The 21,018-nt window shown below is 35.3% G+C and overlaps 4 protein-coding genes and 1 pseudogene across 4 annotated transcripts; 4 read left to right on the forward strand and 1 right to left on the reverse strand.

Moving 5' to 3' along the window:
- The first annotated feature begins 3,857 nt into the window (after positions 1 to 3,857).
- On the forward strand, positions 3,858 to 6,884 carry LOC108845971 (uncharacterized). Its single transcript, XM_018619175.2, has 6 exons — positions 3,858 to 4,019; positions 4,246 to 4,481; positions 4,580 to 4,795; positions 4,902 to 6,242; positions 6,329 to 6,477; positions 6,577 to 6,884. Exons 2-6 carry the CDS (start codon positions 4,380 to 4,382, stop codon positions 6,632 to 6,634), a joined length of 1,866 nt encoding a protein of 621 aa, XP_018474677.1. The 5' UTR covers positions 3,858 to 4,019; positions 4,246 to 4,379; the 3' UTR covers positions 6,635 to 6,884.
- Positions 6,885 to 9,809: 2,925 nt separating this feature from the next.
- On the forward strand, positions 9,810 to 10,950 carry LOC130509301 (uncharacterized). The gene is made up of 3 exons (XM_057005116.1): positions 9,810 to 10,189; positions 10,354 to 10,396; positions 10,643 to 10,950. The coding sequence occupies exons 1-3, from the start codon at positions 9,905 to 9,907 to the stop codon at positions 10,771 to 10,773; spliced, it is 459 nt and encodes a 152-aa protein (XP_056861096.1). The 5' UTR covers positions 9,810 to 9,904; the 3' UTR covers positions 10,774 to 10,950.
- A 139-nt stretch (positions 10,951 to 11,089) lies between these two features.
- On the forward strand, positions 11,090 to 12,865 carry LOC108847576 (uncharacterized). Its single transcript, XM_018620852.2, has 2 exons — positions 11,090 to 12,014; positions 12,521 to 12,865. The coding sequence occupies exons 1-2, from the start codon at positions 11,590 to 11,592 to the stop codon at positions 12,735 to 12,737; spliced, it is 642 nt and encodes a 213-aa protein (XP_018476354.2). The 5' UTR covers positions 11,090 to 11,589; the 3' UTR covers positions 12,738 to 12,865.
- A 247-nt stretch (positions 12,866 to 13,112) lies between these two features.
- Positions 13,113 to 18,023, forward strand: LOC108847575 (disease resistance protein TAO1). Its single transcript, XM_018620850.2, is given in 5 exon segments — positions 13,113 to 13,963; positions 14,367 to 15,423; positions 15,425 to 15,475; positions 15,562 to 15,858; positions 16,031 to 18,023. Coding segments are annotated over 5 exon segments (3,921 nt in total). The 5' UTR covers positions 13,113 to 13,376; the 3' UTR covers positions 17,960 to 18,023.
- Positions 18,024 to 18,816: 793 nt separating this feature from the next.
- LOC108846780 (DNA-directed RNA polymerase II subunit RPB7-like) lies at positions 18,817 to 20,016 on the reverse strand (annotated as a pseudogene).
- Between the last annotated feature and the right edge of the window lie 1,002 nt (positions 20,017 to 21,018).

The following is a 21,018-nucleotide window of genomic DNA, read 5'->3' on the forward strand; positions in this document are numbered from 1 at the left end:
AAAATTAGTGCGACGTCGTTAGCGTAGATACGTTTGAGCGCGTCCTTCCCAGCTACGTGTCGTCTCCGGAGTGGGCCGATGAGTTTTCGTGAGGGGAGTCGAGAAAATGGATCGACATTTTCAGTTCTTCTTCTTTTTCGTTCTCAAGCTTGGCGATTGAAAAGGTGATTTCGGGTGAACGGCTCATCTCGTCTCTGACGGTTCTCCTGTCGACGGATCTCCTCCGGAGGCATCTCCTCTCGACTGTGGATATCTCGGTGGTTCTCTCGACGGTTCTCTCGACGGATTTCTCGGTGGTTCTCTCGACGGTTCAGTCGGCGGTTCAATCGACGCTTCACACGGCGGTTCTCCACTCTCTTCTCTGCGATTCGAAGGTTAAAGGGTAGGTGTTCCTCCTCCGTATCTGGTTGAATCAATTTGCATGTAGTTAGTTATTGTTTTGAATCGATTTGCATGTATTTGGTTATTGTCTTATTAATAGACTGATATGTTATTTGACTCGATTCTGATAGCTTTTTGACTCGAATCTGATAGAATTTTTGAGTCGAATCTGATAGCATTTTTTACTCGCATCTGATAGCATTTTTTAGTCGTTGATTTGCTTCGCTTGGTTTGCTAGTTCGTGTTCTGTTTTTTAGTTATTTGTAAACTGAAATGTATTGCTAGTTCGTGTTCTGTTATTTGATTTGTAAACTGAATCTGAAATGTATTGCTAGTTCGTGCTAGTTCATGTTCTGTTTTTTGATTTGCTTCTGTTATTTAGTTATTTGTAAGTAGTTCGTGTTATGTTTCTATAAACTGAAATGTGTTTCTTTTGATTCTGAGGTTATTAGGTGAGGCGAGGCGAGGATCATCAACAACCTGGTTTCAAAGCTGGTGAGGCAAGGATAATCTACAATAACACAGACAACCATTTCGTCCAGAGCTCGAGGTAATGAACTTTCTATTCAGACTAGAACGAAATGGTTGGTAGTTAGACTTGAACTTGAACTCTTTAGACTTGAACTCTTTAGTTAGACTTGAACTCTTTAGTGTATTAACTGAGCTGTATGTTACTGAGCTGAAGTGATTGTCTGTTGGTAGTTATATGTCATGTTATTATGGTTGTGTAATGTGTATTAACTGAGTTGTACTTTTGTAGATAGGTCATTATGATTGTCTTAATTAATTTTTTCTTTCTCTCTTCTCTGCTTTAACTCACTCATCTCCCTTCTTACTGCTATTTAACCATCGTGCTAAAAACGATTTTATCACTTAGCCATCATCTTCTTTCTCTCTTCTCTGCTTTCCCTTAGTCATCTCTCTGCTTAATCCTCTTTTCTCATCTCTCTTCTATGGATCCAAGGACACCGTATAGCCAGTCTGCTGGTTATATGGGCCTTCTTCAAAGTCAAGAAGGAAGTTTTCTTAATGACAACTCTCCTTATGAGAGTTATCATTCTGGATCTTCGCAGATCCCTCTGTTCAGTTCACAACAAAGCGAGGCTCCAACTCCACCTACAGACAGTCCCGTGCAGCGTGGAAAGAGACATAAATGGACCCCAGTGGAGGACGAGATGCTGATCAGTGCCTGGTTAAACACTTCTAAAGACCCTATTACCAGCAATTACCAAAAGTCGGGGACATTCTGGAAACGAGTAGGGGATAGTTTCTTCGAAGCTCTGAATGGTGGACCTGGCGGTGACACTTCCGCGCATCGGAATTACAAGCAGAGGTGGCACAAAATAAATGATCTTGTCAACAAGTTTTGTGGTGCATATGCTGCTGCAGAGTTTGGAGATATACCGAATCACAACAATAATTAAGTTTATTTGAATTCAATATAATGTTTGCTTTTTTATTTTGTATTTTTTTTTTCAACTTTGTAATCTCTCATGTTTTTCTCTATGTTTTCTATTTTTTTTAATTAAAATAATTAGTTTAATTTTCTAAGGACTTTACAAAGTACTACCAATAATCAAATATTTGCAAAATGTCCTTAATATTTGTCCCACACCAAAAATAACATTAAACTACTCTAAGGACAAATAATTAGTAGTACCGTTAATGTTGCTCTAATAACCTATCGTTACCTACAACGACCACCACCACCAACGCAAAAAGAAAAACAATTTCGACCAATTGTTTTTTTTTTTTTTTTTTTTTTTTTTTTTTAAATTATCTAGTGTTTTGTTATTAGGTTAAGTTATTAGTGTTTTGTTTTCTTAAAAATTATCAATTCTATTTTTTCTTTTTTCCTGATAAAGATAACTCAGCTAAAGGAAAAAAAATAAGTAAAGGTAAAAAGATATTACGTATGTATAGCATAGGTTATTTTTTGTATATAGCATAGTTAGTTTATAATTATCTTTTGGAAGAAATTATAAATTATTTTTTTTGTCGAATTTCTTTTTTTTTTGAATTGGCATAAGTAAACCAAACCATACCAGAATAAAAAAAATTCAAAAAATAAAACTATTTACTAAATTTCAAGAATCTGAAACTTTAGGAAAAAAGTGTACATAATTAAATATATAATATATTATTATATTTTATATTTTTGTACTTAACATAAACTTTTTTAAAACTTTTTTCTATTAAAGAACATATAACAAAAAAATATAATCAGTCACATATTTTCCCACTTATTTTTTTATATTTTTCTTTTTTTGCAAATTAGCAACGATTCAAAAGTGTTGAAAGTTTCTTGCGAAACTTGCAAGATATTTGTTTATATTGCAAGAGGTTGTAATTTACTAACAAAAACATGCAACGTTAGTTTTAGTTGTTATTTTGCAATAAATTTGTAACAAAATTGTAACAAATATTAATTATTGCAAAAATATTGCAATAATCATAGCAAATTAATAACGAAAACGGATGTTGCAATTTTTCTGTTGCAATAGAGCTATTTTCTTGTAGTGGGAAAAGTTTGAGTAAAGATAACATCTCAGACCTTGAAGCAACAAAGGTAGAGATTAGACAAACCAACAAAGCTATGAAAGACAATAGCTAATGATAGGAACCACCACGCTTTCCTCTCCCTCATACTGTATCTCATTCCGTGTTTTGGTATTTGGTTGGAGGTTTTAACTCTCTCCCCCACCTCCAGTTAAGCTGAAAGAACTTGAAGGCTCAACCTCAACTTCATCCCCATCTCCTATCACTGCAACTCTCAAATGCACAATGATTAGGAGTTGTGGTTAAAAGATCAACAACAGAAGATCCAAAGACCTCAAATTTGTGGACTCTTAATTGGAAGTTTTTTGGTGTCAAATTAAAACTTGTTTATGGGTGGAGGCTTTGGAAAATTTGAGGTGCACGTATAATCTTTTTCTTATTTTAGGAGAAATATATATCATAAATTTTGAAAATATCATTTATAACATGGAAGGAGAAAAAACATAAGCAAAAAGAAAATCTCATGCAGTAAGATAACAAATGCATATCAGTTTTTCCGACCACTAGTATAAATTCCAGAACACCAAATATAATGTTTTCGATAATTCCCCCACGTTTAAAAAAAAAAGACAACGATGATTGTTTGGAAAAAAATTCCAAAAATACGGACAAACATTTAAAAAACGTGTAACTTATCTACTTTGTAAAGTCATTTTATGTGATTAAATCTAAAAATACAATTTATTAGGAAGTCATATAAGTTAAGAAATAATTTGAAAGAGTGCGAACATTTTTGCTTAATATATTTCATATCTGATTGTTTAAAAAGGTCAAAAAATATAATTAATACCTACATTTTAAGTTTTTTAAAAAGTTTCAAAAACGTGAACTTATCTGATCATTTTAAATTTTGACCAAATCTAGTTATATATCTTACGTGAGCCTTTGAACAAAAAAGAAATCTATATAAACAGAAAGCATGACTGTATAGTACATATGTATTCAAGTTTGTCTCGGTATCAAAGAAAAGTTAAAAACCAAATAAAGACCTATATACATTTACAGCAACTCCTCAATTATTGTCATCTCCGGTCTCCATTCTCTTCTCTTTCTCTCGGCGTTCGTCAATTTTCTCACTAGTAAGTATCCTGTAACTTCCATCAACTACGCTTTCTTGATCTCGTCTTTTTCCTTTGTTTTAGTTCAATGTTTCCTTTAAAATGTATCTCGTAGTCACTTCTCTCTTTGTATTTCCATGTGGTGACTAGTGTGAATCTATCTACCTTTGAATCTCATAGACTTATTTGAATCATCCAAATATGTTATATATCTCATAGACTTATTTGAATCTGCTTTGTCATTTAGTCACGACAGCTCTTGAGATCTGAGAGCCAATGGGTTTTGACATTCAACGCATAGCGAAAATTGAATCAGTTCCCTGGGAGCATTTCTGACCTTTTTGCCAACTTCTTATCAACCCCAACGAAGCTCTCCAGTCTATGTGCGGTCACTTATACTGTAAGCCATGTTTATCTTACGTCGCAAGCACCACTATGGCGTGCCCTTATGATGGTTACTTAGTCACGGAAACTGATGCAATGGTTTGTTATTCATCTTTCAAAATAATTTACTTGCCTTGTCTGTTCGCTTAATTAATTGGTTGTTTTCACATTAAACCTATACCATCTTTTTTTCACAGCCACTCGTGGAGTCAAATAAAGTGTTGGCTGATACTATTGGCAAAACCGTGGTGTACTGTTTATACCGAAACAGTGGATGCACATGGCTTGGCTCTCTGTCTGCTAGCCCATTACATGACTTGAGATGTGCATTCGGCAACTCTCTTGTTATGTGTACCAGGTGCGGAACTAAAACTGGGCACCTTCAATGGCATGAGCATGTTCAAGTTTGTCCTGTGAGTTATTTTAAAACTATATTTATGTCAAAAAAAATACAGTCCATTATATGCTTGTTTTTAAAAAAAAAATCTTACATGTATATTTTTTTAATAATGTTATCAGGAAATGCAAAATCAATGGTACCAACAACCATATCAGCAGGATCATGGTGTAGCTGCTACAACGCTGACTCAAGATCAATGGTACCAACAACCATATCAGCAGTATTACCAAAACGTTGATGGATACTCCATGCATCAACAACGGTTGCACCGTCCAAGTTTAGCTCCCCAGCATCAAGAACTCTATGTGAAGCCAGCAATTCATCATGGGGCTCAAACTCACTCTCCTATTGAAGCTCAACCTCTGAATGTACTTCCACCAGCTTCAGCTTCGCTACCCCAAGCTTACCCGTCAGTGATATCTCATCCGCAGACTCCATCACTGACATTCCCAGCTTCTCAAGGTCTCATAAAAGTCCAAGCTCAATCACATTTCCAACAATTGCCGGATGTTCACCCACCTCAACCTCTGCCTACTATGCACAGACAACAGTCTTCGTTACCAGGTCATTTAACAAGTGATAAATATTGGAGGCAAATGGTGCGTAAGTATGGAAGAGCCCCAGTCCCTGAAAGCACAGCTTCATATTCTTCACAGCGACCCTTGCCAAAACCTTCATTGCCACAACAGCATACGGCGGCGCCAACAACTGATATTGTAGTTCATAATCAGATGCATCAGGGAGGCCATTTCCAAAATCAACATCTATCACTGAAGTCTCATTTGTGCCCCATAGGCCTAGAACAAAGGTTACAGAAACATCCACAGACATTTCAGCCTGTTACTCCGATTCTTGGATTCCAACAAAAGATGAACCATCATTCTGCTAGTGCATCGCATGTAGGTTCCGGACCGGGTGCACCGAGCTTGCCAGCTGTGAAAGAGGCTTACACGTGTCTAGGTAAGCAAGTGATGGAAGAAAATGTTGGAAATGGCCGGAAAGACAGAGGGAAGAGTATTCCAGTAGAGAGACAAGACACTGAAGATTATCCTTCTCTGAATGGTACTCCACTACTAAAACATGCCTTATTAGAGAAAGATGGACGTAGACATTTTAACACTGTTGTCCAGCAGTACCTCAAGACTATTCACCTAAGCAGTGAAGATGTTGAAAGATCTGGAGCTTATTCTTCAGGATCATGGGATAGAGGCTTTGACGAGATATCACCGATTAGACCTAGTGAAGAGCATGAGCCAGATTTCGAGTTTAGACCTGCCTCTCAACCTTCCACTGACTTGGGATATATGCAGTTCAGAGGTGGACCGAGAAGTCCTATAAGTGAACACCTTGGGATGCCTTCTCATGGACCAATCATTCTTAATGGTCTTCGTCTTCTAGATATTGAGTTTATGAGTAAAAATACTTCGCAAGAATTTTCTGGTGCTGGTGGATCATTTCCAGTTAAGATTTTACTGTCTCTCAGCATTTTATGTACATTTTAAGCTTGCTTTTAACGTGTATTTTTTTTTATGTCTTTGCTCTTTAGGGAAATGTGGGATCTTCTCTAAATTCTAAAAGAAAGGCTACAGGAACCGTTGAAGGTTTAGATCATCTAAACTCCCAGACCAGGGAGCACCAACATGAGTGGATGGATATGGACATCGTGATCAAGCAGGAACCAAGGGAACTTAACATGTAAGTTCTTTCAAGCTATAATTATGCATCAGACTTCAGCTTACTTTTGTATTAAGGATCTATAAGTTGACAAAAAAAATGTTTGTTACAATCTTGTAGAGCTTCTGAGAATTCTTCTCCATTTGGTAACCCAATCAAAATTGAAAAAGAAGATTAGAGCTTTAGGATATAAAGAGAAGAAGCATTCCATTATGAATTATCAATGTGAGTACTAAACTTCCTCACAAAATAAAAATGCTGGTGAACGTTCTCCAGCATCTATATTATCCTATCAGATTTAATTCTTGCAGCTATCAGATTTCTCATATCCTATAAGCTTTTACTCCTTGTGTTTCCATAATATGTAATTTGAAACCTTTGGTTACTTTTATTATTATAGAATAAAATTAGATTCTATTTCGTTTTTCTATCTGCATTGCATTATATTTTGACCTAGTTAATTAACGTTTTTGGTATGCTTCGGTCGTAACAATTACAGTCAACTTTAAATGCCAATTCTCAAAAAAAAAAGAAAAACAATTACAGTCATCTTACGTAATAAAAAACAATGTGCGAAAGGACATTTACGCCAATATTTTACATGCATGGTTTTCTTTTTTGAACTTAACATGCATGGTTTTCTTTCATGTCAAATGTGTATTTGACGTGGATATAATTTATTTTTACGAGTATAAATACAGTTGAAACTCTACAAACTAATACTCGATAAGTTATAAATATTATAAATTAATAATTAGTTGAGACAATTAAAAATATGATATAAATCGATAAAATAATAAAATAATATTTTTTTTTTAGAAATTCCTTTGTAAATATATAATCCTATTAAAATCATAAATTAATATACTATATTTATATATATATATATATACATTTTATATAACTACAAAGTAAACATTATAGTATTGGTTTTATATTTACAATGAAATTATCTCTTTTTTCTAAGCAATTCAATTATTTTGATAATATCTAGTAAAATTATATCTAAAAAACCATATTTAAATGCTATGAAACATAAAATATATACCAATTAATATAATAAAACAATATGAAAATTGAATTTACAAAATTAAATTAAAGTATATACAGTAAAATCAACTATTATCTTATTTTATAAATAAAAATATTCAAAAATCTAAAAAATGATTTTTTGTAAATTAATAACTGTATAAATTAATAAAATATCATAATCACAATGTTATTAACTTATAGATTTTTTACTCTATAAATATATTGATGAATACATGAAGTCTTGATTTAGTCTGTTCCCGTGCAGCCATTGTTAAACTGTTGTTACAGACTCAATTACACGCTTTATCCTAGAATACTGAACGGATATATAATCGAAAATAACAGCATTTTAGTGATGTATATAGCCAAATTAATTAATTTAAACATTTTTTCATAAACAGTTACAATTTAATTCTCCCACAAAATGAATATGTAATCCTACACAAGGCTCACATTTGTATGAGTTCGACTCTATACCACATAACGTCATCTAATTGATCTCACATGCCCGTTTACTCTATTTCGTACGACAGAAAATATATTAATTTGTGGAGTCTCTAAATACTTGTACTGATTCTTAAATCTTTTCTAGTCTTTTAGCATTGTTCATACGATACCGTAAATTATTTTTCGGAGGTCATACATCATTCCACTATTCTTATTAAAATACATTTAATTTAGAATTCTAAGTGGATGTATTAATATACATATCCAAATCAATTCATTTAAACATTTAATTATATGATAAACCAGGATGTTACAAATTTATTTTAAGTATTAGATTTTGACCCGCCCTTTAAAGGGCGGGTATATTTTTGTTTTAAATTTAATTTTTATATTTGTGTTTTCTTTATAATTATATTTTTATTTTCTCTTTTAATGATATTTATATATAAATTTTAATCAAAATATATTTTATTAAATAATAGTAATTTAAAAATTGATCCGATTGTATACATTCGGTTAGGGCTGGGTTGCGGGTCGAACCGGTCCCGCTGACCTGCCAACCTGCGGATTTTAATTTTGTTTTGGTCAAAAGATCTGATCCGTACAACGCGCAAACAAATAATTTTGTACCGGCATCCGTCCCGTTAATTTTGCGGTTATCCGCAAGTTATATTTTTAAAATAAAAATTATTTAATTTAATTATTATAAATAAATATAAAAGAAATATTTTTAATAAAATTATATATTTTTAATTTTTATTTTTTAAAATCCCCATATTTATATAAAAGTGTTTACTTTTTTTTTTTTAAATACTTTGCGGGTCGGAAGGTACGTGCGATCCAAAATCCACCAACCCGCACCCATCCCAAATAAAATACTCATAACCCGCATCCGTAATTTTTTTTCAAATAGTTGAACTAAACTTGTGATCCACATTTAAAAGGACGGATATATTTAACGAACTCTTTCACATAATTTATATTTTTATTGGAAATAATTAGTTGGACAAAACTTTTTATCAATTGATCATGCTGGTGAATTAATAGAATATATCCGTTTTCATATACTTTCTCTTTATTTGTGTTTGTTTTCATATATGATGCATAGTTAATTTTTTTTCAAAAAAAAAGTTGTTATACATATTGTTGTCGAAAAGCCTATCACTTATTTTAGTTGTTTTTATTCATTTTCTTTAGTTCATAGGTGATGAGTTGAGAACAAAAAAAATAAAAAAAAGTGATGAGTTTTTTTTCCGTAACAGAGTGCACAAAAATTTATATATCTATCATATTCGTACATAGATTTCTTTTTAAAAAAAAAAGTAATGGACCCCGATATAATAGGAATCAAATGAGAGATTATAGAATACCAAACACGTTAATAGATAGTTATATATTAAGCAGTTGGCATATTAGCAGTTATATTATATATAGATTCTCTGTTTTTTTTAAGTTGGACTAAACTATTATCAATAGTTCATACAGCAAAATTAATAGAATAGACTGGAAAATTCTCAAACCTATAGTAGAGAATCCTGAGTGGTATATAAATTGATAATGCATGGTATTTTATAGGTAATGTTTATACGGATACTAATATTAACATTTACTTCATTGCTAGTTTTATCAATTTTGATAGTTCATATTACTTCATGATCACCATAGGATTTACAAGAAGAAGAAAAGGAAACATGTCTCATATATAGCAAACAAATTACACTCTGAATGTCATTTCTAACACACATCGACCAACAGCCCCATCGATAATTGATTAGCAATTGAAAAATATGAGCGAAATATGTCACAATGCATAAGTAAAGGGGCCAATTGTAAATTTGTCGAATATTAATGGTTTAGTATGTGAATAAACCAAAGAACTTGTGGTTCTGTCTCTTCTCCTAAACCTCAATCGCCGATCGGCCAGAAGCCAACAACGACGACGGAACATCCCACGAGAGAGTGATATACAATGGCGGCGAGCCTTATGAGCAGAGCCGTCTCTAGAACCGAAACCTTCGGCGCTTTCAGACTCTCGCTCAACCTCCTGAGAAACTTCTCAGCGCCGGCGGCGGCGGCGGCATCTCCGGCCACTGAAAACCCTAGCTCCGATCCGATTAAAGCTAAACGAAGGAAGAGTAAGAAGAATCTAATCGAGGTCGCTCAGTTCTTACCCAATTGGGGAATCGGATATCACATGGCTAAAGCTCACTGGAGCGGAGTGTCTTATGAGATCACTAAGATCAATCTCTACAAGGTTTCGCCTTTTCGCTCTCTCATGCCTCTCCCGTTAATTTTTATCTTATGGGTTCTCATCGTTTGGTGAATTGGATTCGTTTCGTGATTGAAAGGTTTAACATTTGGGGAATTTGAAAATGTTTCCATCACCAGATCATTAGGGTTTTTTTTGTTTGATTGCAGGATGGTAGACATGGAAAAGCGTGGGGGATTGTTCACAAAGATGGTGAGTTTTTTGTTTTCATCATCTCTTCTCTTATTACTCTTTGTTTTTTTTTAAGTAATGCTATGTACCTTAGGGAGAAAAGACTTAATATTTGTATAACGTTTTCTTCATGTATAAGAAGAGTATCCACTAATGAAAACTAGATAATCAAAGTTGCATTGGTGTGTTAGGAGATGCACTTTTGTTTAGTCCACACACTAAAGTTATTGCAGCTTCAGTGTGACTAACATATTTCTCAAAATGCAGGCTTGCGAGCTGCGGAAGCTCCAAAGAAGATAAGCGGAGTTCACAAACGTTGCTGGAAGTATATCCCTAACCTGTCAAAGGCCACACCTGCAGTAAACTCTGCAACTGCCGCCCAAGTACAAGCTGCCTGATCTGTCTATTTGTGGGTACTTCTTTTCTATTTTCCTGTTCTTTTTCCTTTGGAAGATACAGCTTTTGTTATTTGATAGTCCCCTCTCAATGTGCCGGTAGCTTTGTAAGGAATGATCCATAATCTTCTTTGTCTAAAATTGATATGAGACTAAACTAAAAAGGAGAATTCACAGTTATATGCAATTCCAATCTAAATATTATATCGATAAAAAGGTAAGAAAATTTTCATTTTTCCTTTTTGTTTTCTTTTGAATAACTATTAAAGAAACGGTGAGTTTCCCCTTTAGCCAACATAGTTACATGCTGATACGGCCACTGGTACTGACAGTGACTACTGTGATTAGTTTCATCAATGCCCTTCATCTTGTATATAATTTTTCATTTGACCAGAATACATTTTAATTGGTATGAAAAAATTTCAACCTTACTTTGAAAGGAAAAAGAAAAACATAATTCACTAATTGAGGAAATTCAAAGTGGAATCATGAGATATGAATCCGTACCACGGGATCTAACAATGGTTAAAAAGCACTCGGTGACCGAAATAAATATATTCCAGACTTGAGGGAGACAAAAAGAAGTAATTTTGTTTTTGAAGACAAGAAATAAAAGAGAAATAATTAAAAGAACAGAACACAACAGAAGCTGCTCTTTTGTCCGAAGCTTCTTCCTTTCTCTTTCTCCAACATTTCTTCTCTCTGCAAGTAAATTATAAACCAAAGTAAACAAAATCAGCTTCTTCTTTTTTGTAATAATTGTTATTTATTTTCTCTCTGCAAGTAAATTATTCCTCTTTGCTTTAATCTTCAAGAAACATGCCTTCTTTTGCTTTTGGATCTCCTCATCACCATTTGGCGACTCCCGGAGGCGGAGACTCGCCTTACTCCGTCGAAGTTAGCATCGACGGCGACTCCTCCGACTTGGATTCCTTGTCTGAAGTCGATTTAGAGAGCGGTGGTGTGACGTCTCCTGTGAAGAAGCTACATTCTGGTGGTGGTAAGAGGAGGGCGAGGAGGAGAAAGACAAAGAAGAAGAGGAAAGAAGGTGGAGATTGCAGGATCTGTCATCTGCCTTTAGAGGCTAACAAAGAAGATGAACAAGAAGAAGAAAACGAAGCAAGAGAAGGTGAAGAAGAAGAGTATTATGGGCTGCCTTTGCAATTGGGTTGCTCTTGTAAAGGTGATTTGGGTGTAGCTCACAGCAAGTGTGCTGAAACTTGGTTCAAGATTAAAGGAAACATGTAAGTGTCCTCAATTATTCTCAAAGACTTCATTTATTTATTTTTTTCTCTTTTATTTCTAGAAAATTCTACATTGAGGAAACTTATTGAGGAAACAAAATTAAATGTTTTTATGTACCTTGATCTATTTTCTTGTCTGATTATTATAGTAGAGATCTATATCTTCTCAAAAGTATTGTATCTACTGAAGATGGAATCTACAGTTTAAGTGACTACCAATTATTCAATTTCTGTTCCCATGTGTTTTCAATTTGTGTCTCATCTTCCTATTTTGCACATTTGGACTGATTGTGTGTTGTCAAAGCATGTTTATGTGATTTGCTTTGCATTGAGAATCTTGCAGTCCCTAATTTTGCTTAGTTTGATTCTCTTACTAGTAACCATTACGTCTTTGCATTATCTTAAGTAGTAGTAACTAAACGGCAGAGTTCGATTTTCTTCTTGTGTGTTTGGAAGTTGAAATTCTCTAAAGACTATACTGATATTGTTTCTGTGAATCTGAGCAGGACATGTGAGATATGCGGCGCAATGGCTATAAACGTTGCTGGCGAACAGTCAAACCAAGAGAGCAACGCCTCTGCCCATTCACAAACAACTGCAGGACAAACTCAGACAGAGGCACGGGGAACCTGGCATGGTCGCCGTGTTATGAACTTCTTACTTGCCGTTGTGATCTTTGCGTTCATTGTTTCTTGGCTTTTTCATTTCAAAGTCCTGAAGTGAAACAAATTTCATCTCACTCACTCTCTTTCTTCTCCTGTTCTTGAACCCTTGCTGTCACTAAATTAGTCCCTCTTGTCGCTTGATTGTTCACACGTTTTGTAGCTGTATAAACTTAGTCTGAAACTCAATTCACCACAAACAGAAATCACTAGACAGAGTTTTAGATTAGTCACAAGACTCATAACAATGTTGGTCTAGGAAACAGAGTAAGAAAATCTTGACCAACTTATATGCCAAAGGGTTCAATAGTCTTTGAGTTACTTGGAACAGGAGCTAACGGTGCAGTTTACATAGGATCCCTATAAGATTAAAGACTTAAGTTTTAACATCATAAAGAATGGTGGAGCCATATATTAACATTCAGCTACAGTACAGAACCTATAGTGAAATTTTTGGGGAAAAAGTGATTTTTTTTGTAGGACAAACATTAATTAAATTAAATAAAGTAAAAGGAAAAATGATCATTTTTTCCTGTGACAAGTTTTCCACGAAGTTTCCTCTCTTTTACTAAATCAACGTTCTCGGTCTCGGTCAATGTAGATAGAGTCAACGTTTCACGTACCTAAACTCCTCTTAGTTTCATTATTTCTCAACATATCTTGCTAGAGAGCTTTGTTGGTCTTCTCACTACCACACAAAATGGCCTCTTCTTTTTTCCTTCCCACTGTTGCTGCTGCTGCAGCAGCCTTTAGCTTCTTCACCCTTTTTGGGAAGTTCAGATTCCATAAAAAGATAGATCCTTCTTCTCTATCTCCTACATCAACTCCAACTACTTTGTCTCACAATTGTACACACCATGTCTTTCCAAGCTTCCGGGGGGAGGATGTCCGCAGAGACTTTTTCAGTCACATTCGGAAAGAATTTCAAAGAAAAGGAATCACACCTTTCAACGATAATAAGATCAAGAGAGGAGAATCCATCGGTCCCGAACTCATAGGGGCTATTAGAGGATCTAAGATAGCGGTAGTCTTGATCTCGAGGAACTATGCTTCTTCCAAATGGTGTCTTGACGAGTTGGTGGAGATAATGAAGTGCAGGGAAGAGTTGAGTCAAACTGTGATGGCCATTTTCTATAAAGTAGATCCGTCTGATGTTAAGAAGCTCACAGGAGATTTTGGAAAGGTTTTCAGAAAAACTTGTGCGGGTAAAAGTAAGGAGGACACTGAGAGATGGAGACAAGCTTTGGCAAAAGTGGCCACGGTCGCTGGTTACCATTCAAGCAACTGGTTAATACTTTTCTTTTTCTTTTGCTTTTAGTCTGTCAATCTATCAATACTATATATTAGAAATAATAAAAAAAAATTATGATTTAGGATTATTAACAAAAATACCATAAATTTAATACTTAATTAGCACGGATTTAAGAACCTTTATTTCTCTAAAGACGTTTGTGATATTTTGGGGGAAGTTAGGATTTTGGTTGTGTATTAGGTATTAGAAAACAAAACATTAAATGTGGTATTTTGAGATATTATATATATATATATATATTATATATTATATATATATATATATATATATATATATATATATATATATATATACCACAACAGCTAATTCGAATGTGTAGTAGGTGCATATTTGATGAGTATTTAACGGATGTATTCATCTTTAATATCCTTTTGTTAGGGATAATGAAGCAGCCATGATCGAAAAAATAGCCACTGATGTTTCAAACGAGCTGATCAATTCCACGGTATCAAGTGATTTTGATAGTTTAGTTGGGATGAGAACTCATATAGAGAATGTGGAACCGCTTTTACACCTAGCATCTGATGAAGTAAAGATGGTAGGGATTTGGGGTCCTTCTGGAATTGGTAAGAGCACCATCGCCAGAGTTTTATTCAGCAAATACTCTCATCAGTTCCAACTTAGTGTTTTCATGGAGAACATCAGAGTGCGATATCCAAGACCTTGCTACGACGAGTACAGTGCGAAACTGCAGTTACAGAAAGAGTTCTTGTCTCAAATAATCAACCAGGAGGATATCAAGCTTCATCATTTAGGAGTTGCACAAGACAGGTTAAAAGACAAGAGAGTGCTAGTCGTTCTTGATGACGTGGATCAGTTGGTGCAATTGGATGCAATGGCCAAAGAAACTACGTGGTTCGGTCCTGGAAGCCGGATTATCATCACCACACAAGATAAAAAGATTTTGAATGCACACAAGATTAGCCAGATTTACCAGGTGGATTTTCCACCTGGCGATGAGGCGCTTCAAATCTTTTGTACGTATGCTTTTGGTCAAAAATCCCCAAATGAGAGCTTCGAGGAGCTTGCTTGGGAAGTTATAGAACTTTCTGGTAAACTCCCTTTGGGACTAAGGGTTATGGGATCTTACTTCAAAGGAATGTCCAAGGAGGAATGGACCAAGGCAGTGCCAAGGTTGAAGATTAGTCTTGATGGAGATATTGAAAGCATTTTAAAGTTCAGTTATGATGCTTTATGCTATGAAGACAAAAATCTATTTCTTCATATAGCCTGTTTTTTCAACAATGAATGGGTTGAGAAAGTGGAAGAGCATCTTGCAGAGAGTTTCTTTGATGTGAGACAAGGTCTTCACGTCTTAGCGGAGAAATCTCTTATATCAGTCAGCTCGGGATATATAAGGATGCATAATTTGCTAGCACATTTGGGTAGAGAAATCGTCCGTACACAATCTATTCATGACCCTGGGCAACGTCAGTTTTTTAGTTGACACAAGAGATATATTCCAAGTATTGAACAATGATACACTAGTAAGTTTTCACTTTTGTCGCCCCTTAACAAAATTTAATAAGCCTGACCATCTTTACTTATATGCGTCTTTGGATTTTTTTTTCAGGGTGTTCGAAGTGTTGTCGGCATAGATTTCAAGTACTCGGAGATCACAGATGAGTTATATAGAAGTGACAAAGCTTTTGAAAGCATGTCTAGTCTTCAGTTCTTAAGACTCGATGGTAACTATATTCAACCCATATCGTACTTATCACAAAGTGTGAACTATCTACCTAGAAAAGTTAGACTACTGCATTGGGAACATTTTCCTATGAAGTGTCTGCCTTCTAATTTTAGCCCACAGTTCCTCGTTGAACTAAACATGCCTGACAGCGAGCTTGAGAAACTGTGGGAAGGAACTCACGTAAGTAATCATTTCTTTAATTACTTTATTTGTATACATCAATTTTATTAGTTATTCTATGATAAATGTTTTTTGTTTGTACAATATACTTTATTTATGATTTTACCATACTGTTTTCTTTGATGAGTTCACTAATAAGTCTTCTTGTGTTTTGTCTTTTTTTTCTGTATAGACGATTAGAAACCTCAAATGGATGGATTTGAGTTTTTCCATTAACTTGAAAGAGCTTCCTGATCTCTCAACTGCCACTAGTCTAAAGAAGCTGAAGATTCCTGGTTGTTCAAGTCTGCTTGAACTCCCTTCTTCAATTGGGAATGCTACTAATCTCGAGGGACTGGATCTCAACGGGTGTTCAGATCTTGTGGAGCTCCCATCCTCTATTGGCAATGCTATGAACCTCAAGGATTTGGATCTTACAAGTTGTACAACTCTTTTGAACCTTCCTTCTTCTATGGGACGTGTCACTGCTCTGGAGAAATTAAACCTCAATGGATGCAAGCATCTACTTGAGCTCCCTTCCTCTATTGGTAATGCAACTAATCTCAGAAAACTGGATCTTGAGAACTGCTCAAGTTTGGTGGAGCTTCCTTTTTCTATTAGAGATGCCGTGAATCTCAAGCATTTTATTTTCAGCGGTTGCTCAAGTCTTGTGGAGCTCCCTGCTTTTTGTGGTAACGCTACTGACATCAAAGAATTTAATCTCAGAGGATGCTCAAGTTTAGTGAAGCTCCCTTCTTCTATTGGGAATATCACTAGTCTCAAGAATCTGGATCTGAGTGAGTGTTTTAGTCTTGTGGAGCTGCCTTCTTCTATTGGGAATATCACTGATCTTAAGAACTTGTATCTTTCCGAGTGCTCAAGTCTCGTGGAGCTCCCTTCCTCTATTGGATATATCACTAGCCTTGAGAATTTGTATCTTGATGACTGCTCAAGTCTAGTGAAGCTCCCTTCCTCTATCGGGAATATCACTAATCTTGAGAGTTTGGATCTCAATGAGTGTTTAAGTCTTGTTGAGCTACCTTTCTCTATTGGGAATATCACAAGTCTCAAGAAACTGTATCTTAGTAAATGCTCAAGTTTGGTGGGGTTGCCTTCCTCTATTGGGAATCTTCATAAGTTGTTGACGTTGAGGTTGCAAGGTTGCTCAAAACTTGAGGCTCTTCCGGTCAACATCAACATGAAGTCTCTCAACGAACTTGATCTCACCGATTGCTCACTGTTGAAGTGCTTTCCTGAGATTTCCACAAATATTAAGTATCTAAGGGTCGGTGGAACTGCAATAGAACAAGTGCCTTCATCAATCAAGTCATGGTCTCGTCTGCATGACTTGCATATGACATACTGTGAGAGTCTTGGGGAATCCCCACATGTTTTTGACTGCATCACAGAGTTGCACTTAACCGATGCAAGAATACAAGAAATTGCTTTATGGATCAAGGATATGTCACGTCTACATAAACTTGTAGTCAAGGGGTGCACAAAGCTAGTCTCGCTCCCACAGCTTCCAGACTCCATAGCCTTTCTTGATGCAGAGAACTGTGAGTCCCTAGAGAGACTGGATTGCTCTTTTCACAATACAAAGTTCATTGATCTGAACTTTGTTAAATGCTTCAATCTGAATCAAGAAGCAAGAGACCTTATCATCAGGACACCAACTTGTAGATTTGCGCTCTTACCGGGGCATAAAGTGCCTCCAAACTTCACTTACCGAGCCACTGGGAGCTCCCTGTCAGTGAAACTGAATGGAGATGGTATGCGCTTCCCTACGTCCTTGAGATTCAAGGCTTGCGTTTTGTTGGTTAACAAGGATAACGTTGAGGATGGTCAGTGGAACGTGATGGAAGTGTTTGTTCGTATCGAGGAGAAGCAGAATGGTGTCAGTGTTATGTGTAGACCAAAAAACTACCACCTTCTACCTGCACTTTTACGGTACATGTTCACTCCACGTTTAAATGAGCATCTATACGTATTCGAATTTGATAATAAGGTGAGTTCCAGTGAATTATTATTTGAGTTTCAAGTTCACAATGATAAATGGGAGATTGGAGAATGTGGGCTACTTGCTCCAACGGTTTGGGTCCCTCGTTTTGATGGAAGCTGAAAAGTAAAATAAAACATTTTTGTTGTAACATAAAAACCATAATTCAAATGGTTTGCGTTTTATCTCTGTGTTTGATAGCTTATAATCAATAAACTCGATGCAGAATTGAAGGAACATATTTGAATAATGTCTTCTTCTTCTTTTTCTGATCAAGAAAAGATATCTTTAGACTTATAGTCAAGAGTATAATGAAAATTGCATTTTCTAAATCATACTCCCTCTGTTTCATAATAAGTGTCACTCTGAGCTCATTTTCTTGTTACACAAAAGAGTGTCACTTTACAATTCCAATGTAAATTATACTAACTTTCAGCTGAAAATTAATTGCAAACTGCATTGATTTTATAAATAATTTTATTTATCTAAAATACTATTGGTCAAAAGGTATAATTAATTACAACTTACATATATTTCAACAACTTTCTTAATCTGTGTGAAAAATGTCACAACGACACTTTTAAGAAACGGAGGGAGTATAAACTGATTAAAAAACTTTCAGTTTTGAATAATGTCATCATCAAGAACGAAAATGCACTTAAAATACCTTTGACTTTGAAAAGACTGGTAATAGATAGATATCAGTGTTGAATCTATAATCTTTTAACTCGTTAGATTATGTTCTCAGAAGAAATCACTAGATTATGTTGGACATAAATGAGAATGAACCTTCTTTTTTTGTTGATACAAATCACATTTGAATTTTGAATCATCTCTTAGCATGAGCTAAGCTCAAATGCTTGATGAAAACAAATTTACCATTCAGTTACGATAAAAACGTTTTCAATCATTTAATTTCTTCATATTATTGTTTTGCTTCTTGTCCATTACTTTGAATCAACAAACAAATAGATCCTCTGTTCTAATAGTTATTCAGGATACATCAAAGCTTACAATACAACTTTTATCACAAGTCATCATCCTCTGTATAAAGTAACATCGAAGTCTGACTGAGACTTTTCTTATGCACGATTGTTTAGGAGCCCCAAAAATTCTCCTTTGATGCTACCCAAACAGAACTGCAAAACCAAAGACAAATGTACAAAAAAATTGAATTAAGATTTAAAGCCACAAAAAAAACTTATTATTTAAGTTGCATTGTGAATAGAGTTATGGGATATGGTACGCACGATCTCAGAGGCAACGACACTGACGGCAGTGATCTTTAGTAACACTTCACGTTCTTTCTGGATCCTAACCTGTAAGAAGACAATGGATATATATATATATATATATATATATATATGTATGTATAAGGTTTTCTTGAAAATATAATATATACTGGTGAAAGCAAGAAACAGAGAAAAGAAAACACACTGATCCATCTGATGATGTGTATTAGGCATGTCACCAGCCTGATACTCCATACCATCTGCCATCTCCTGTGTTGAGGAGAAGAAGAGTAAATATATATGTAAGAGAAAGCACATAGATGATAGAACCTAAAACGAAAAGAGGCAAGCTTACATGATTGGAGACAAAAAGCTGAAGAGGGCCAGCTTCGGCGAAGAATCCGTGCTGTAACATTTGTTAGGAAACTTGTTGATTGTGCCACTAAAGACAAAATAATAGAGAAACTGTTATATTATTACCTGCATGACCGTGGTGACAACAGCTTCCAAAACCTCGCCTTTGATAGGTCTGAAAACAACGCATCTGTACTTAACAGGGAAGGTGACGAAACAAGTCCCGTCTCGAATCAATCCTTTTCCTATGCTTTCTATTCCAGTTACCGCTAGTACAAACCCATGTCGGCCACTGTCATCAATAGGAGGACTTTGTAATTCACTATAAAGTAGTTTAAACGAAATCTTTACTGGAATTGAACAAGAGAGAAGTTAGGGTTTCGGGAAAACTAAGCCGAGCCCTAGAAAAGTGTTGAAGGAAAACCTGTTAGTGCCCTCAACATCTTTCACGAGGTTAGAGACGAGGTTTTCACGAAGGTTTTGACCAAAGAATCGTGGATGTAACTGCATGTTCCGCTCCAACACTATGTGGAAGAACATCTCTCGTCGCTTTTTTCGCTCTCCTCTCGCTTCTTTCTCTGAGGCTACGTTCATGTCATATTTATAGACCCCAACGCACCTACCTACCAGAAGGTTGATTTTACTCAACCGTCGGATTAACGGCCCAGATTAAAAACAAAATATTTCTTTTTTTTTCTTTTCCATATCTATATATATAAAAGAGAGTTGAATCTCTCCTGCTGACACATCAGCGTCCACGTCATAAATTAGAAGTCTCACGAATTGACACATCAGATACGCACCGTATCACTTATACTTTGTTCTCTCGAAATGGGCTTCGCAGTGGGCTTCGTCCAGCGCAAATAAAATGCTCTTCGGCACTAGGCCCATCGACACTGTTCTACGGAATCCCTAAACAGATGTTCTCCTTCGTGTTCTTCGTCTGTTTTCATTTGGCGCTGAGACTTTCTAGATTCTGTAACGGTGTTTGTGGTTTAATCTTAAATCGTCTTTATTCTCCATCCCACTACGAATCAACCTATTGCGCTCTTCGTCTGCTAGATCCTTATATATATTAAACCTTCGATGCGTCGTTTCCGGCAAAATCTATAATCTTCCGGAGATCGCGATCTCTTCATTTCTCTGAAAAAGGCAGCGTCTTGTGGGGTTAGCAAGCTATTCGTCGGCGAGCAGGTGAGGCCAGCGACCATTGGCATTACCCGGAGCAACCACAACTTCAAGCTTTCTGACTATACAAATGTCCCATACGCTTATGGGTATTTTCAAACCTTGGATATATTATCAAATATATTAAGATACTATCATATTCCAACTTTTTCTTTTTCTCTTTCCAGCTTATAAATATACTCCAAATTTTGTGAGGCTCATAATCCGTTCGTGGAATAATAATTATTTATTTTTATAGTTATAATTTACTTGCAAATGTATGATTATAAATACAAATAAAAGTAATTTAAAAAATATATATATTATATTTTAACTATGTTTTCGCAAATGAAATTTCTAATAAGTTCTATATGTATTAATGCTTTTAAAAATATTAATAAAACTTTAATATAAATATAAATCACTGTT

The sequence above is a fragment of the Raphanus sativus genome, chromosome 3, assembly GCF_000801105.2.
Source record: "Raphanus sativus cultivar WK10039 chromosome 3, ASM80110v3, whole genome shotgun sequence".
NCBI lineage: Eukaryota > Viridiplantae > Streptophyta > Magnoliopsida > Brassicales > Brassicaceae > Raphanus > Raphanus sativus.

Bases quoted from the DNA above. Each gene is read 5' to 3' on its own strand.
- LOC108847576 (XM_018620852.2), top strand. From the start codon at position 11,590: ATGCCTTCTTTTGCTTTTGGATCTCCTCATCACCATTTGGCGACTCCC. The intron at 12,015-12,520 runs GTAAGTGTCCTC...GAATCTGAGCAG, and splicing joins TTCAAGATTAAAGGAAACAT to GACATGTGAGATATGCGGCG.
- LOC108845971 (XM_018619175.2), top strand. From the start codon at position 4,380: ATGTGCGGTCACTTATACTGTAAGCCATGTTTATCTTACGTCGCAAGC. The intron at 4,482-4,579 runs GTTTGTTATTCA...TTTTTTTCACAG, and splicing joins TCACGGAAACTGATGCAATG to CCACTCGTGGAGTCAAATAA. The intron at 6,478-6,576 runs GTAAGTTCTTTC...ACAATCTTGTAG, and splicing joins GAACCAAGGGAACTTAACAT to AGCTTCTGAGAATTCTTCTC.
- LOC130509301 (XM_057005116.1), top strand. From the start codon at position 9,905: ATGGCGGCGAGCCTTATGAGCAGAGCCGTCTCTAGAACCGAAACCTTC. The intron at 10,190-10,353 runs GTTTCGCCTTTT...GTTTGATTGCAG, and splicing joins CTAAGATCAATCTCTACAAG to GATGGTAGACATGGAAAAGC. The intron at 10,397-10,642 runs GTGAGTTTTTTG...CTCAAAATGCAG, and splicing joins GGGGATTGTTCACAAAGATG to GCTTGCGAGCTGCGGAAGCT.